Raw genomic sequence first — 17,168 nt, 5'->3', positions numbered from 1 at the left:
CCTCCTGTCCGGCCTCAACCTGAGCTCTCCACCCGCGGCAGCCGCGAAGATGACGGCCACGCGGAGCGGTTCGGCCCACCGAGGCCACAGGACTACACGGGCGTCCGCCACGTACAAGCTCGCCGTTCCCTTGTTCCGGCACAGAGAACACCCCGGTGTGCTGACATCGGAGACGAAGCTGAAAGGCAAGTGATCGCTCTCATCGCCGCACCGAAGCCATGCTCTCTTTGTGGTCGCAATTGGTCGTGCAACTCAGCGTGCACTTATCCTTTTTTAGGAATATATGAATCTTATCTTGTAATGAATGCATCGACTCCCTTCCCTTAAAGGCTCCTTTTTTTTGTTTCCATGTAGACATATGAGGGCCTTATTATGGGTAGCTTGAGAATTATTGTTGAGCTACCTTGTTATTTTTAATATTAAAAATAATAAATAATGGACTTATATAAATATATTCTTGTGTTTAATTAATTATATTGAGCTTTCATGATTTGACACCAAATATTTCTAAAAAAAAACAAAGATTTGGGCTTTTTTACACTAGACAAGAATGTGTTGGATTGGCCCATTGGGCATGTCAACTTCTTAGAGAGAGAAAAATGTGTGTTCATATATATAAATATACACCACACTTTAAAGTGCTAATGAGTTGGGTTGGATCATGATTTTATATAGATGTAGCTCAATATTGAGATTAAAGATGTAAATGTGAGGTAGGATGGACTCTTTTTTTTTATTTTAATATTTAAATATTTTTGTATAAATATTTAGGAGTTATTGGTGTCATCCATCACACATCTTTATTATTTCACCTCAAAGTAGGGGGAGTAAATTGGCATCCCCCATCAAACCTATCACCTCACATGGGGCACATGCACTGCCCTTGACCTCCCACTACATGACATCCCTTGTGGGCTCTCCCTTGAAGATCCAAAGCCATTCATGTGCTCTCCAAAATGCTTCCATGTGCCATGCTCTCTTCCCCCCTACACAAATGATATCCCCCCCATCCCTCTCCAAAGCATCCAAAGACACACACAAGAAACCCAAGTGACATGTCCTAAACAACAAGGAGACACCCCTCCCCATGGCACTTCATGTGAGGGCCTCTGAGGTAACTCGAAGTAGCTCTCATCTGTTGATGTTCCCACCATGGCAGTGCAAGCATTGTGATGTCGCTTGCCATGAGCCCCACAACCCATAAGCTCATCTACATGACTTGAGTTCTTTGTATCTGATATGAAAAGAGAGGGAAGAGAGAGAGAGAGAGAGAGAGAGAGAGAGGCCAACAACACATGGGGCAGGCGCTGAGGACTTGCAATGCCCCACCAATTGGCCATGTCATTGTATAATATTACACCAAGCTTTCTTTTTGGGCCTCTTTGTGTACTTGATGGGCCCACTTGCCATTTCTTTATCATGGTCGGCCCGTGATCGTCGGAGTCGTTTATCTATCATCAATCAATTCGATTCTATGCATGGACGACGAATATACGCATGTAATACGGAGAAGAGAATAAATAATATAAAAATAATATTTTTATTCATCATTCGAGCTCCCTTGACATGAATGCTTTTTATGTTATGTGTTGTCATCAATAAGGGCATATTAGCTTAAGTAAATTATTTCTTTTGTCAATAAAAACCATTTCCCTGAATGCTTTGATTTTCTATAAATCATATGATTAAGTACAGGAATCGAAAGTTACTGAAATCATCATAGGAATTTTAGTAGTAAGATCTGAGGCATAATAATTAGTAAGTGCTTTAAGATTGAAGCTTGATGTCGGCTCATGGGCCCTTAATGGGCTGCTTGTACCAAAGGGGCAGTTGTGTCTCCTCCCGCAGAGGCTTTATATGCGAAGGCAGTCACTCCCCATACTACAAATAGGATCACCTGCCTACATCTCTCTCTCTCTCTCTCTCACGCACACGCACACACGCAGCTGCTCACATTGGACAGACATGCCAAGACTACAAAGATTCAGAGGGGTTAGGCAAAGGCACTGGGGCTCGTGGGTCTCCGAGATCAGGCACCCCGTTCTGTAACGTCTCCTACCTTCTCACAGTGTTGTTGTGTTGTTGCGAACACCAGTAGCGCTCCTACATGTTTGTGCTAATGCTTGCTTCGACCACAGGAAGACCAGGATCTGGTTAGGCACCTTCGGCACCGCTGAGGACGCCGCGAGGGCCTACGACGAGGCGGCGCGGCTCATGTGCGGATCCAAGGCCCGCACCAACTTCCCCGTCGACCCCAACTGCTCGATCCCGGCGCCGGCCTTGTCCCCGGGCCTCATGGCGAAGCTGGAGAAGTGCTGCTCGGCGTCCCGGGAGGAGGGCAAGAGAGTCGAGGTGGTCGCGCCGGTCGGAAGGGAGGAGGAGGCGGAGGTCATGCGCGTGGACGATGAGTACATAGAGGAGATGATCGAGGAGCTCATATACAATGGTTCTCTGGAGATATCGACTTCTTCTTCTTCTTCTTCTTCTTCTTCATCTTCTTATCTGTGACTGTAGCTGGGTCATTTCAGCCGGCAGTCCGTCGTCACCTGTCACATACACATGAAAACGTGAGAGTCTGGGTTAGACCTAGTCATGTAAAGGGTTCCAGTCCCCTTCGGTAATAATACTATCTGCTGTGTGCCATGCACCAAAAGCATGAGTTCTTGATCTGAGATGCCTCGAGATGGTTGACTGAGCCGACTCGGCCTGGGAATCAAGTAGGTCAAAGATGATCTAAGATGCCTCGATGCCGAGGCCTCAACAACCTACTTGGTTGACCCCTCAGTTTATTCTCCTGACAACATCTATCGATGTTTTTTTTTTTTCTCTTGCTGGCTGGCTCAGAGAAAATTAAGATGCCACACCACATTACCTCCTATACAGTATACACTATACTAATATTTGATTTCTCTGTGATCTAATCAATTCATGCAGGTGAAAGGTTACCTGTCTCGAGTAACTTATGATCCAGTCTTTTGGTACCTATGCTGCCTCTCTTATGCATCAACTTGCATTCATGCATAGAAAGCAGAGCATTGAGTTGTTGGGCATAGACGCTGGAGAACCACGTCTGTCCAAGAACATACTGAACGAACCGAAGCTTAGACAACTGCAAGAGGACAGCACGAGAGATGACCAAGACCACTATTCAGTATGATAATTAAGCTGCCGAAAGAGTAACAAACCAAGATGTTTCATGTGATTTGTGGGTGTTGAAGGCGATCGACCATAAAATATTACAGACGCAAATATGAGATCCGACGACAGATCTAACTCTTGACTTAAGCTGATGAAAGTGGAAATGAGATGACAGCACATTACGTGGATACAGGCACCTACCCTGGGAATGGATGCCAAACAACTTGTTGTTTTGGTGTGACAAAGCATCCGACGACAGGGCCCGCTATTGCGGGTTGTCACTTGAACCACGTCCACGCCCCCGACCCCGACCCCGACCCCGACTCCGCCTCCGCCCCCACCCTCGCCCTCGCCCTCGCCCTCTTCCTCCCTTTACTGTTGTATGGCTGCTAGGTTCAGGCTCACGTTCAATTAGGACTCTCTCGACTGATCTCATCCTCGTACCGTTTTCAGATTTGCCTATGATACTGTCCATATCATGAGTAGCCTCCTTGTTGATAGCAGCTTCACTTGGAAGCTCACAGGTTTCTTCAGAATTGCCTGTTGTCTCCTCCCCATTGCTAAGGTGGATACAACTTTGAACTTCCTCACAAAAGGACTGTGAGGCGGGATTTAACTCGGCAGATCCGCTGAATAAAAAAAAAGCTGTTATACTGATGTGAATCGAGTAAAACAGCAGGATCACCATGAAAATAAGATATTTTCATCTGCAGTTACCCATTGGTTGAGAATTCATTCGTCAATCCTTTTGCCTCATGTTCTGAATAAATATCTCCATCCTGCGGCTTTGTATCTGCAAAGTATAAGATATTCAATGCATGTAAACATATATTCCTATTGATACAAATGCTAAACCACAATCACATGTTATGCTCAAAAAATTCATACATAAACCCACAAAAATAGGCACATCAAAATAACAAGAAGCAAGCATCTTTAACACAATTTAGTTCAGCAGATTCCCCTGCCAAGCACTAGTTATAAATGAACAAACCACTAAAGCACTAACAACACTGATAGTCAAAACCGTATTGTTCCAAAGAATTTGCTACCGTGAACTCATTCTTTACAAAGTGTTTGTTTCCCACACCTTGGATCATAGACTTTCAAGTCTAATGTATGGGTGACAATTCCTCACATGAACCGGACAGCCCACACAATATCATAAACTGGGTCTAGGTGAGATCATCTGTCATTTGATCATGTTAGAATTACCCGATGTCAATGCAAAACTATCTTGGATGAGTTCAGGGTTGTCTCCTGAATCAGTGGGTCAGGAAGATTAAAAAGATACGACACAATCTCCTTCAGACACTTTAATGTAGCTACAGCTAAGTCAGTCATAATTTATTAAATTAATCCAAAAATATCATTAAAAAGTAGTATGACTTAGTTTACTTCTCTCTGCACTTTCCAGTGGTCCCACACGTCAACCACTGAAACATTAATGTCCCTGCGGTGAATTGGTACTTCAATTATGTCATCATCAAACCTTGAAAGTTATCTGATGTTTCCTGACTTGGAAAATAGGTATTAGAAACATTTGGTTGATTCTTTTTCATAATATTCTAATTCTTTAGTTTTTTTTATTGTTTTCAACCCAAACCCAAAACCAAAACTGAAATAAAAAGCTGGGCATGGATTGAGATATCTTAACCCAATTATGGATGGATCAGTTCTGGGAGGATACTTTGGTCAACTACACATAAACCCAACTTGAACCAGATTCAATCTACCAGATTGCCACAATTAGTCTGGTGTAAACACCATCAACTAAAGGTTTCAATGAATCCCAATCAGCCCATTACCCAATTAAATTGCCTTCCAATTTTTTAAAGGATGGAGCCTTAGAATAAGTTAACATATCTGGTATAATATGGACCCTAATAATATATCTAATAGCTAGTCAGATTAAGATTTAAATCTAGATCGAGCCACATGTGAGGCCTAACAATAGAATACATCAACAGAAATATTCATGTGCAAGAATATATTAATATTATGTTTGTTTTATGATAATTTAGTGGCAAATGGTGTAATATAAGCTAAAGAAGAGTCATTCACAATTTAGATGGTATTTCAAGTCTAATATATCAAGTAAGTCTCCCAACACGTACAAGTTAAAAAAGGCCAAATATTAACTTTAGAACCCAATATCCAAGATAACATCTAGATAGATAATCGATGTACCCACTTATCAAAATTGGCATCGAGTTCCGTTTTAGGTACTTTGAACCCCTATGTTTCAGACATTATTCTGGAATTCATCCAAGCCAAAAACCAACTATTATCTAATGAATTAACATGAGCTCAGCAAGACAAACCGTATCAGATAGAAATAATGAGCAATACAGCTAAACCTGGCAGATAAATAAGCAAAGCATTATGTTCTACTGAGCAACAAAATAATTAAGAGCCTGAAACTAACAACAAAAGAGTTGAGAATGTGAAACCTGAATCTAGATTCAATTCTTCAGTGTTGTTGGCCTCCAGAATGCCAGAAACTGTAGGAATTGTGTTTGTGATGCAAGTTTGAACATTATTGTCAAGATTGGCGATATCATCAGCATAACTGGGTTCAAGAGTAGAGAAACTAATATTAGTTAGTGCTTGTTAAAAATTACATTAAGAAAAAGGTCATATCACGAAGAAAACCCTTCAGATTTCACAAAAAATCATACAGGTACAAAAATTCTCCAAGAGTCAAAAGGCAAGACAACAAATAAAAGAAGCCTCAAAATAAGTTCCGTGTTCAGAAATTGAATTTATTTTAACATTATTAACTCCAGTCATGCTTTTCGTCATGTCCTTTAAAGATGATTTTCTGAATGAATGAAGCACAAACTTTCAAGGAGAGAGGAAAAACAGAGGCTTGCACATCCTAAAATTACAGGTCTACATTAATGTACTTCACCTATAAAGCTTTAGGATCCATCAATGTCTTATGCACCTAGATCCTCCAAGTACTAATTTCATTGACAAAAGCAAGTATAGTATCTCCCAAGAGAGACAATTAGCATTGGTAATGCAAGGAGAGATAGAGGAGACAAAAGAAGACTTCATTAGAAACTATGAAAAGAGATTTAAATGCTTCCTAAGTAACTAAAGATATTGCCTTGTACAGAGCTGAATCACTTGTAAAAATCCATATAACCAAATAGTCAGGACATTATGGCTTGTTATTGTTTTTGTCATTTCTGTATGATAGGGTGATATTTAAATCCTTGGACAGAAGATCAATTAGACGTAGAGGTATGAATCATAATGTGAATGCTTTTGCATAGAAGACCAGAATTTACAATCATCATATTGAGTTTATGATACTCCCACTACATCTGCAAGAATTGAACACATCTTCCAAAAGGTGATCCGAAGAATTCACTGAATAATGTAAATAAGCTGAGAATTCAAGTTTGCAGTCAAATAATTGTAAGAGCACAACAATCCATCTATTGACACCATTGCTCTGCACTCATAACATGGCAGTCTATTAGTAATCTTAGAGCTATTAGTGAGGACCAACGTATTGCCTTAAATTGCATCATCATTGACATCAATTTGCCAGAAAGAATTAATTATTTCAGGTCTAAACTCAATCAAAATGAAGCTAATTCTACAGTTATCATAGGTCTGAGTCTTCTGACCATATCTTGACAGAGGGGGGGTCACAACCAATGAAGGGAAAAAAGTGAAGTCAATAACCACAAGGCACCAACTAATTAAAATCTGCGACATTCAGAAAACTAAGACCCACAACAAAGGTTAGAAAAAGAAATAAATTATGGATCAATAGACATAAAGTCAGAATATGTTAAAGACGAAACAATAGAAATTTTGAATTTAAAAAAGTAGTGTAAAGTATCCAAATGATGTGCAAAAGAACCTGGTTCTCACATATGGAATCTACTAACCTCAAAGATGATAAGCTGTTGATGCAAAATTCTCTCATCATCCATGATGATATATCTGTCTTAATTAGTTGCCAGAGTCACAGTTGTATTCTTATTCAGATTTAAATTAATAGGTTTATTAAGTGATTTCAGTCCATCTGTTGAGTTTAATATGAGTTACATTAGAGTCAGTTTAAGGCCTTGTTTATCTATCAGTTTTCATTAAAGTTTTGAATCGCACTCAGACTCCTCTGGACAAGCAGTTTGAACTGGTTAATATGGCAGGGTATTGATTGGTTATATCTTTCCTTTTCTGTATTTAATAAAAGTTATGGTAGTAGGCAACCCCACAATGGCAAGAGGCTTGCACATCGGGCTGCCTTTTCTCTGGCTGCGAACCATACCTCTCTCTCTCTCTCTCTCTTTCCCTGCTTTCACTCAATTTCTTTTTTTTCCTTTCTCTTATTTCCCTTTCTTCTCTATGTTTCTGCTACTCTACAATATAGTAAAAGGACAATAAATCAAACAAATTAAGCATGCCCTACGATAAGCACCTACTATTATGATAACAAAGGAAAATAATACTGAAGGCATAGACTAGAAACATCCATGCATGAAATGACTAACCCCAATGTTGTGGAATCGATGCCCTCTTGTACCTCTACTTTTTCAGGTATCAAGGCTCCTGAATTATACAAAATTCTAGGTCAACAAATCATTTTTTAACTCATGGTAGCAATGGAAATTCAATCTCAACTTCCAATGAGAACTTACCACCATACTCCATTGGTGTGGAAGCTGAAATAAGAGATTCACGAGCAATGTCACTGTCAACAATGTCTTCTAGCTCTTTGGTCTGCGAAGCCTCTATGACATTCTGACGAGACAAGGTTTTTCAAACAGATGATCACAAGTATTCTATTCATATATGAGAGAAGTGACTCAATACTAACAATGGAATAAGAAACAGAAAAATCCAGAGTTCAGAGAAAAGCACAATCACCTTAGTAGAATAAGCAATGCAAACGCTGATTACCTTATCTTCATTGAAAGCAAGAGGTAAACTTGGTTCACCCTCTATCTTGGTTTCACTGCGATCTGAAGGACTGATAGTTGGACATGCAGTTTCCTTGGTTGATTCTACAGCTTCAATTGCCTCTTCAGGCTCTGAAGCTATGATCACGGAAGGGGAATTGTCTGTTGATGTTTGATGGCTTGATTTGACAGTTTTTCCATCTGGTAATTGGGGAGCATCCTCTGAACATTGATATTCAACAAGCAAATCCACAGATGACTTAGCAGGAGCACTGGAAATTTCCGCAGCTTGTAATGTACACGAAAAAATTTTCGCTCCTAAAACATCTCGACTTCCCTCATCTACTGGTGATGTGAACTTTGAAGTTTCATTTTGATATATATTTTTCAGCAAATCAATATGTCTGGGCCCTTGACTCTCCAGCATCTTTTCTGTCAGTTTCAGACGGACTCTACGGTTGTCATTCGGACTTCCCCACAATCTGGTAGAGCAATACTTCCTCTTAAAATCCTTCACATAGGCATCATTAGATTGTAGAAAAAGAAAAAAATAAGCATCAGAAAGGAACACAGAAGTACATTTTAACATGTATACTAAGAGAAAAGAGCAGCACATCATTAACAGAATTTTAAAATAAAAGTCAAGTGAATCAACCAGTTGTGCTCTATAAATCGTGTGCACATTCTGACTATTAAATGAGTTGGTAACGTTAAAACTTAAAAGTGCTCAATTTTTTAAAATCTTCTGTTTCATATGTTCTCTTCAAAAGCAAGGAAAAGACCAAAAGAAAACTGTCTGTCATCCTTTGTATGCTAAATCATAAAGCACTAGCTGGACCATTGTCAATATTATTGAAACAAACAAAGAAAATTTTAAATGATGGCACATATTACGAATTTTTTTTTTTTTTTAAAAGACAGCATAAACAATATCATTTGGAGAATCATTTTGTTGCTTGGCCTTCAGTCAATAAGTTCACTGACATCACAAAACTAAAAAGAAAAGTCAAGGGAAAGTATATCATATCCTCTAAGTCTTGTTTATACATCTGCATTAATATGACACAAATCAAAATCATGACAGTTATGCTCCCCACTAAGTTAGACTAAAGGAGCTGGCAAATGGAAACCCAAAGGAAACACGATTCTTAAAGAGGTGCTTCCAATTGAAGCTGAAAAAAGAAGCACAGATTTCTTTGATGCAAGTTTAGGTAGATTTCCAGCAAGTTTAAAACAAATATGAATAAATGACTCGGCTCGTGTCAGCCATAGCATCCAATGTTATGAGTTCCATTTTGAATTTTAAATTTTTGACTGAATAATTATCGTGAACTAACACCAATCAGTTTCATCAAAATTCTGACCAAGTTAATTTGATAAAGGAAAAAATAGCTTACTAACTTTTCACAGAATCAGTCAATTTAATCTTGTTGGCATAACAAAAACTTTCACCAACATATCATTACTTTCATTTTTTCCATAATTATTTGACCCATAACAAGTACCTTGAATGGGGGCAAAGAATGGCTGGTTGTTGTGTGGGGGATGTCATCCATGCCAAAATCGACCTTGCTAGGAACTGGCAACTTGAGACCACTACTAACAGAACATGGAGATTGCCAAAAAGGAAGGGATCTCATGTACGTTTTAGCCAAATCCACTGGCGAGACAACTTTATCATGGACATCCTGTAGAATGCATCAATAAACTGAATCTTCAAATTTCTAAAGAACATCAATTCAGAATGGATTACAAAACCTATTTTAGACAGATGCAATCAGATTAGTCAAAACACTTTCTCTAAAGCTGGCATTTCTTTTTCGTCATAAACATGCCTAAACAGATGTCCCTTATTCATATTGTAATTCCACATCAAAGATCTCCTAACTGCACTGCATGATGCACATATGCCAGTGAGTTGGGAGCATTACACATAGGTGCATACCTTTACATGCAGGTCTGTGTCAGTGCATGTTTGTCAGTGGTGTTCTCATGCCAAGCAGGGAGGCAGAAAACTGATTCATTTGCCCTTGACATGCTTGCCACATGATCAAGCATGTTAGGCTGTGGTCAGTACAATATATTAAACTGTGCCAACTATGTCCGGCATAGCCGGTGGTCACAGATACCTTAATCACTGCAAAGCCTTTATAAATGGTCAAACCAGGATAAGTCAGAAATAAGTTCCATCAAGCGAATGAAAAGTAGGAAAATGTCTAGGCAAAGGGGGGAAAAAAAGGAAATATCTTAAAGAGGTGAAACATAAGCCCAAAAAATAATCTAACATGCCAAAAGATACATACTCTTTGAAGAAGAAATTTTACATTCTGTTTTCATTAAAAATATCAAGGCAAAGCAAAAAAGTCACTCCATCTCACATTAACGAGGAATTTCAAATTTCAACACATAATAGAACTAAAAAGTGCATTTGCATATATGTATGAATTGAGCTCATATTCACCAAAATAATTAATCCTTCCATCACTAACACAGCAATATGATAAGGTAGGATCACCAAATTTAAGAAACAGAAAATCAAAAAATTCATGTAACAGGACTCGCTGTTATGAAAGGAAATTCCACATGGACCATCTATAGTTGTTTCCACATGAAAATAATGTACTTGGCAAAGTGCTGCCACATTATCTTTAGAAAAGAGTTTGACCCATGGTACTGCTGACACTTCGAATGAACATATATTGCATGACTTGTTCAAATATAATTGCTAAAATAATCTCCAGCAAACTAACAGCATACTCGTTGCCAACCCAGACGGTACAGAGCTTAAGGTTCATATCGATGACCCACAATGAACCTAAAAAATGCATAGCTAACCAAAAAAAGCCAAATTATCTTCACTGTATCTCTTGCAATTTCTGAAGAGGTAATTCCACAGTTTCATCCTCTATTACCCTTCTTTGTACCTTTTTCTCTCTCATAACAGCAAGCAAGATGCTATCTCCTTAAGGTTGCAAACCTACATCTGCTACTTCTTCTATCTGAACTGTCTCAAAGTGCTCACATGTGGAACATTTCTTTCCCTTCGTACCACATCACATTGTTGTGCTGCATCAAAGAGTACTAGAGAGGATCCTTCATCCATCAGAGATAATGGCCATCCAACATCCTATTTCAATGGTGGAAATGATGCATTGATATCATTGCAAGCTTGCTTACAGTTGTCAAAGTTGCAACTGTCAGCTACACAAAAGAATGGGAAACCATGACCAAATATGTAACCATATTTGTTCAGAAAAGACATACAAATCAAAGATACAACGGATGCATATTCAAAATGGATATAAGGCATACATGCATGGAATATGCATAAATCCTTATGTTACCAGAATATAAGGAAAAGATGTTCAAATCTATCAATGCTGTTTCTAAAATATAAATATTTAACAGCAAGACAATAATATAAGAATCAGTGTGAGAAAAGAATGTATTTTAGAAAACTAATCAAATGACATATGCTTAAGATAGAGCAATGATATGAAATTGAAACAATAGTTTCATATAATGGGTAATGATTACAGCAAAGAACGAGAACACAAGCCGAAATAACATCCAAAAAAAGACGATTAAGTGAGAAGAAAATTCAAAGTGGGTCCTTACATAAGGAAGCATATCAGTGCCTGAAGTGCAAGGTCCACACACAGGATCAACTTTGGTGCTTGGTAACAGTTTTTTATCATCTAACCATTTCTTGGCCTCCATAACTGCTGCACTGTGGATATCAGGTGTGCACTTTCTAAAAGTGGGAGTCCTAGGGGAAAGAGAACTCAGAACAGGAGAGCAATGAAATGATTCAGGTAATTCCATATACTGCTTCAAAGATCGCCAATCTCCCAAAGAGTCCGCGTCCTTGCTGCCTCTTTCAGCACCTTCCTGAACAAGTTCTGATGGGGATTCGATAACTTGTGATTTTATCAACTTTGTCAGCCTGTCGCATTCATACCTAGAAGCAAAATAGTAAAGTTTTACTCAAAACATTATAGCTTCAATAAATTCTGGATAATAGAGAACATATTTGGTGTATCCGTTCTGTGCTCTTTCTGTAAAAATCATCCAAAACAGGTTAGACAATTCAAACCAATCTTACCAATCACCCGCACCAAAATTCAAATGTTTACCTGGGTACCCACATGTGTTTGGTTACATGGACAATTTGATGGCAAATTATACCCAGAAAAAAATCTTCTTCCATGTTTGGTAGAAAAGATTTCTTGAAAATGCTGGTTTTTGGTTCCCATTTTTCTTTGAAAATCTAAATAAAAACTTTAATAATTCATTTCTTTCCATTTGTTTGGTTAAATTTCCTAAAAAAAGACTAAGATTTAAGATTTCCTGCAACTTAGAGCACAAAAGAAAAGGAAACCATCTTCCTTTTTCCACACCAATTCATGTTTACTTTTCATCAAAAATTTAAAAAAGAAACCTTTTCCATCATGTTTCTTGGAAAAGAAAACTATGTAGTACCACAAAAGAATACTCACTACTATAATATCATATAATAGAGCATACAAGTGATTGAAACTTCACATAGTAATCACATCACCGATATTTCAAACTCAAATTTTATTTTTTCTAATTATAAGATTGTTCAGAATTTGAAAAGTCATACTTAGAACTTTTTGCCGAACCTGCTACCATAATCCACATAGTCCAATCCAACAGACCTGATCCTATTGTAATTATTCTTGTAATTATTTCTGAATAGATAGAAAATAAGGTGAATGATCAGGATGATAACAAAGATAAACCATAACATCCAATAATATCACTTTATAGAGCATACAAGACATTATGTTATTTCACAAAGCAATCACCACAAAATTTTCAAAATAATAATTAAATGTTCTAGAATAATTAGTTTCAGTATCAATTTTTTTTATTTTTTCAATTATAAAATAAGAATATTTGAAAACTTCAAGGATAATAAGTGAAATATTTTGTCAAAAAGTGTGTCGATAAGATGAGAATATTAATATGAATGTGTGTAGCTACTGTGAAAGATAGAAAAGGAAATGTTTTCATTTATGAACAATATAGTTTTGATAAAGAATAAAATGACAAAGAATCATTTATAATGGTATCTTTGACATGTGCCAAGAGCTATATAGATGTTGTAGTTAGAAGATGCAAAACATAATATTGGTAGTATGAGGAGAGGAAGAAGTAGACCTAAGAAGATTTTGCTAGAATATATATATATATATATATATATATATATATATATATATATATATATATATATATATATATATATATATATATATATATATATATATATATATATATAAAGATTTAAATGTTCTTAATTTAACTACAAATATTGTTTTTTACATAGCTCAATGGCAATGACATATTGTATAGTGGACTCTAAATATTTGGGATATTATTGCTTCATGTTGTTTAGTCAAAATTGTATCCTAAAATCCACATCGTCGAAGCCAACCAAACTGATGTGATCCTAATTATTTTTCTAGTCATTTCTGATTAGAAAAAAAATAAGGTGAACAATCAGACTGTGCAGGAATTACTCAGAATTACATAGCATCTAAACTGTCCTATTTACTAATATAATGATAACATTTCATCATTTGTCACATTATAAATCATTCCATGTATTCTATACAAAGGGAAAGTGCTATCTGGTGCATACACAGAGGGAATATATGCACACATGCAAAAGTGAAAAGACAAAACTCTTGTCGGAAAGGAGGGTGCCAAGAAAAACAGACAACCCTAGAACAAAGGGGACAATGAGAAATGAAGTCAACTACCTCGAGAAAGTCTCCTGCCTAAGCAACTTCTCAATGGCAAGTTTGGTTTTACTTGTTCCGACAACTGCACAAGATCCTTCCGTGTAGTCAGTAATCAACTCTGGTTTCTTCAGGTCCTGATCATATAGAAACCCATATTCTTCATTCATTTCCAAGAATGTTAGACTCTGATTTAGAAAAGGGAAAAAAACACAACCTAGGCTTTGCTAAGCTGATATCAAAAGCAAGCAAGTTTTTGCAAAACAAGCAAGGCCATATGCTCTGAAATGCTTACTTCTCATGGCCAACATAAACTGATACACCAAGGCCACATATAGCCAAGAAAAAGGAAAAACATAACAACTAATTACTTGATTCAATCCATGAAGTTCTTTAGGCATATCAATATCCTCCGGTTCATCTGAAAAAGTTAATAAAAATCATCAGATAAGCTCCATGTAAGAATTAAAATTATGAGAACAAACAAAAGTTCATCCTGGACCAAGTAAACAAACATATCCAATATTCACTGCAAAGCGAGAACATGCCAGCCATGTTTCTCTTGGCATATAATGACAAGGGTGGATACCAGCAAGAAAAATAAAAGAAAAAAAATCCTGAGGAATGGCCACTGTGATCACTCCAGTGATGTTTTTACTCTTTATCAAGAAAGCTATGAGCATGTACGATATAAATTGCCCCAGAAATCTCCAATGCTCCATTCTTAGAATGATGAGGAAGTGTGATCACAACAGCACATCTTCTAATTGTTGGATTATATATGTACTGCCAAACCGTGATAGCACAATTAAAAGAATGGAAATGCAACACAAACATGCAAAATATAACATCTGTGTGCTACATGCAACTCTTGGAACAAACCTCTTAGGATTGTGTTATAAAAAGATGTTACACTCTGGAAATTTACTGGATATTCTATTCTATTCTATTCTGTTGCATATCTCCGGTTTCTAGTAAAGTTTGTGGCCACAAAAAGATAAAAGACATCATTTTAGTCACTAGTGCTAAGGTTTCGACGGCCTTCATAGTAACTTTTAATCTACTACCAATGGAGGAAAGATAAGTTCGCATAAAATGAAAAAGGGAGGCATGTAAGCGTGAGTAGTACATCTACTGCATGGAAGAAGAAATAGTTAAAGGAGATAGTTTCTAAGTGAATAATATAGAAGAAAGTAGTGTGCTTCACAAACAAAGAGTTTCCAAACGAACATAATGTAACCACAACTATCTCAGCTTATTCATTAATGACAAATTCTAAAACAAAAACTCTCTTCTTGAGACAATTTCCTGTCACTGTTCCAGTAAACCCAGATCGATTTCAATGCCAACGAAAATAGGAGTCGTTTTTAAGCAAAGTATGATTGCATAGAAATGTATGGTTGCACTAGAACAGGACTACAACATGGTTTAATATATTCTATCACATAGATATCCCACAGCACATACCATGCTACAAACTTCCAATAAGTGTACAATTTAACCTTAATTCGTCAAAAAAGAGAAACCCAATACAAGAACCCTAAAATTCAGTTCACCGATACAAAGAGAACACAAAAAAGAAAACTAACTGCAAGCACCAAGAAGTTCAACACCCCACAACTAATCGAGAACAATGCAACCCTAACAGAGAAAATGAAACGACTCACTGAATCGTGGACTGCAGTCTTCATACGAGGAGTGATCTGAAGAAAAGGAGGAGGAGGGTGAGCTGCCATCGGAGCGAAACACGGAGGAGATGAACTTGCCAGCGCCAGAGATGAGGCCGAGGAGCCACCTCGGGCTGCCCGTGGAAGCGGGGGGAGGAGGAGGGGGAGGGCGCGCGTAGGGGGCGGACCGTGGGGGTGATCGTCGACGGACGCGGAGGATCTTCCCGCCAGACCCCCGCTCCTCCGCCTGGCGACCAGCTCTAAAGAGAGAGGCCATGGCGGAATGAGGGCAAGGGGAAGAACGGCGAGTGGAGAGGAAAGAGTCGGGCTCCTCGATTGACGTAGAGAAGGGGGGGTTGCTGTGGAGAGGGAAGGAGGAGAAGCCGTGGTTTGACTACCAACAGAGATTTCGTCGCCGGGCAGATAGCCAAGAAAGGATCGAGGGCTGCGTTGGAAGTCGGCGCGGGTCGCGTGCGGCAAGACACGGACCGGCGGTCTTTTAAGACGACGACCATGACGGCGCCTCCACAACCGCGGACGTCACGACTTAAGCTACGCATTACTCCCCGCCGTTAAGAGAAGTCGCAATTTAACATTTCATGTGATCTTTAATTAATTTTAAAGCAAATATTTTTCGAAAAAAAAACTATGACAAAAAAAAATAAATTATCGAGCTTTGTTTCTCACCATAATACTTTCAAAAAGGATCACTCCATATTTGTTTCCACTTCGATGTTCAAGAAGTTTATGAGTTATATTATTTGATTCAAGAGATGATAGATATAAATTTGAATAATTATGTTATTTTTTATGAAATCTTATAGCTAACATGATACGATCAATTTTGATTATTAATCTGACATAATAAAATTGATTTGATTATTTGTATCATGTATATTATTTCGTTTCATTTTAAGATTTGGATTATTGTTACTTGCACTTAAAATAATTATACAACGATGTTTTAGTTATTTTTTATTTTAAATGGATGTATAAAAGAGAAATATATATACATTAATCATGTTATGCATATGATATGGTTGTCTAAGATGTTTTAGATGTGTTTTTGTCTTAGGTTAATATGCACAAAAAATATTATACTCATGTTGGACATGTTAGATTATTTTTTATTTTGGGGTCCTAATTTGATGTCTTGTAAAAGAAAGGATGTTTCAGTTGTGTTGAGTTTCATAAATGTTTTTTATATTAGACAGATGAGTTATATCCAAAGATAAATGTTTTAATCAACTAAGATCAATAATGCATATTTTTTATAAATTATGTGTGAATTTGATAATGTTGGTTGCTTTCAATATTTTTTTTATTTTTTAATAGAATATTTAATCTTATATAAATAGATTCGTCTAAAAGGAGCTAAAAAAAACATTTTTTTTTTTTTTTTAAGAGAGGCATGAGCTCAACTTGTCCGAGTCGACTTAATAATTAGGTATGAGACTTAGCTAGTTCGATCGAATCGATCGATTTTGAAGAGTTTTTTTAACTTTAATTCATCGTAACTAGTTTATTAAGTATATAAGAATCCTTTTTTTTTTTCTTTGATTCTACCATTCATATGGTTTTATGTTACTAGGCAAAGATGAAAGATAAACAAAAATAATTTTTATTATATTATTATAAATTTAACAATCTGAAAAATTAGGATTCTATAT

General features: G+C 37.2%; 2 protein-coding genes across 4 annotated transcripts; one reads left to right on the top strand and one right to left on the bottom strand.

The window, feature by feature from the left end:
- The first annotated feature begins 1,912 nt into the window (after window positions 1-1,912).
- On the top strand, window positions 1,913-2,667 carry LOC135623023 (ethylene-responsive transcription factor ERF003-like). Its single transcript, XM_065125487.1, has 2 exons — window positions 1,913-2,045; window positions 2,139-2,667. The coding sequence occupies exons 1-2, from the start codon at window positions 1,966-1,968 to the stop codon at window positions 2,506-2,508; spliced, it is 450 nt and encodes a 149-aa protein (XP_064981559.1). The 5' UTR covers window positions 1,913-1,965; the 3' UTR covers window positions 2,509-2,667.
- A 465-nt stretch (window positions 2,668-3,132) lies between these two features.
- On the bottom strand, window positions 3,133-16,039 carry LOC103998126 (uncharacterized). Of its 3 annotated transcripts, none has more exons than XM_018818593.2 (11): window positions 15,499-16,039; window positions 14,203-14,252; window positions 13,853-13,968; window positions 11,682-12,024; window positions 9,569-9,751; window positions 8,032-8,574; window positions 7,803-7,905; window positions 7,656-7,713; window positions 5,592-5,710; window positions 3,856-3,931; window positions 3,133-3,767 (listed from the first exon to the last, which is right to left on the bottom strand). In XM_018818593.2, exons 1-11 carry the CDS (start codon window positions 15,773-15,775, stop codon window positions 3,404-3,406), a joined length of 2,232 nt encoding a protein of 743 aa, XP_018674138.2. In that variant the 5' UTR covers window positions 15,776-16,039; the 3' UTR covers window positions 3,133-3,403. The 3 variants fall into 3 exon arrangements, with proteins under 3 accessions (XP_018674138.2, XP_009417797.2, XP_064981558.1); XM_009419522.3 differs by having other exon boundaries at window positions 8,065-8,574; window positions 15,499-16,038; XM_065125486.1 differs by lacking the exon at window positions 14,203-14,252 and having other exon boundaries at window positions 15,499-15,715.
- Window positions 16,040-17,168: the final 1,129 nt, after the last annotated feature.

This window comes from Musa acuminata, chromosome BXJ2-9 (assembly GCF_036884655.1).
Source record: "Musa acuminata AAA Group cultivar baxijiao chromosome BXJ2-9, Cavendish_Baxijiao_AAA, whole genome shotgun sequence".
In the NCBI taxonomy this organism is placed as follows: Eukaryota; Viridiplantae; Streptophyta; class Magnoliopsida; order Zingiberales; family Musaceae; genus Musa; species Musa acuminata.
This window is presented reverse-complemented; position numbering and strand designations above follow the sequence as displayed.

Excerpts from the sequence above, each read along its gene's own strand:
- LOC135623023 (XM_065125487.1), top strand. The coding sequence starts at position 1,966 with ATGCCAAGACTACAAAGATTCAGAGGGGTTAGGCAAAGGCACTGGGGC. Across the intron at positions 2,046-2,138 it reads GAGATCAGGCACCCCGTTCT|GAAGACCAGGATCTGGTTAG; the intron begins GTAACGTCTCCT and ends CTTCGACCACAG.
- LOC103998126 (XM_018818593.2), bottom strand. The coding sequence starts at position 15,775 with ATGGCCTCTCTCTTTAGAGCTGGTCGCCAGGCGGAGGAGCGGGGGTCT. Across the intron at positions 13,969-14,202 it reads AACTTCATGGATTGAATCAA|GACCTGAAGAAACCAGAGTT; the intron begins GTAATTAGTTGT and ends CTATATGATCAG. Across the intron at positions 9,752-11,681 it reads GCACTGATATGCTTCCTTAT|GATGTCCATGATAAAGTTGT; the intron begins GTAAGGACCCAC and ends TGCATTCTACAG.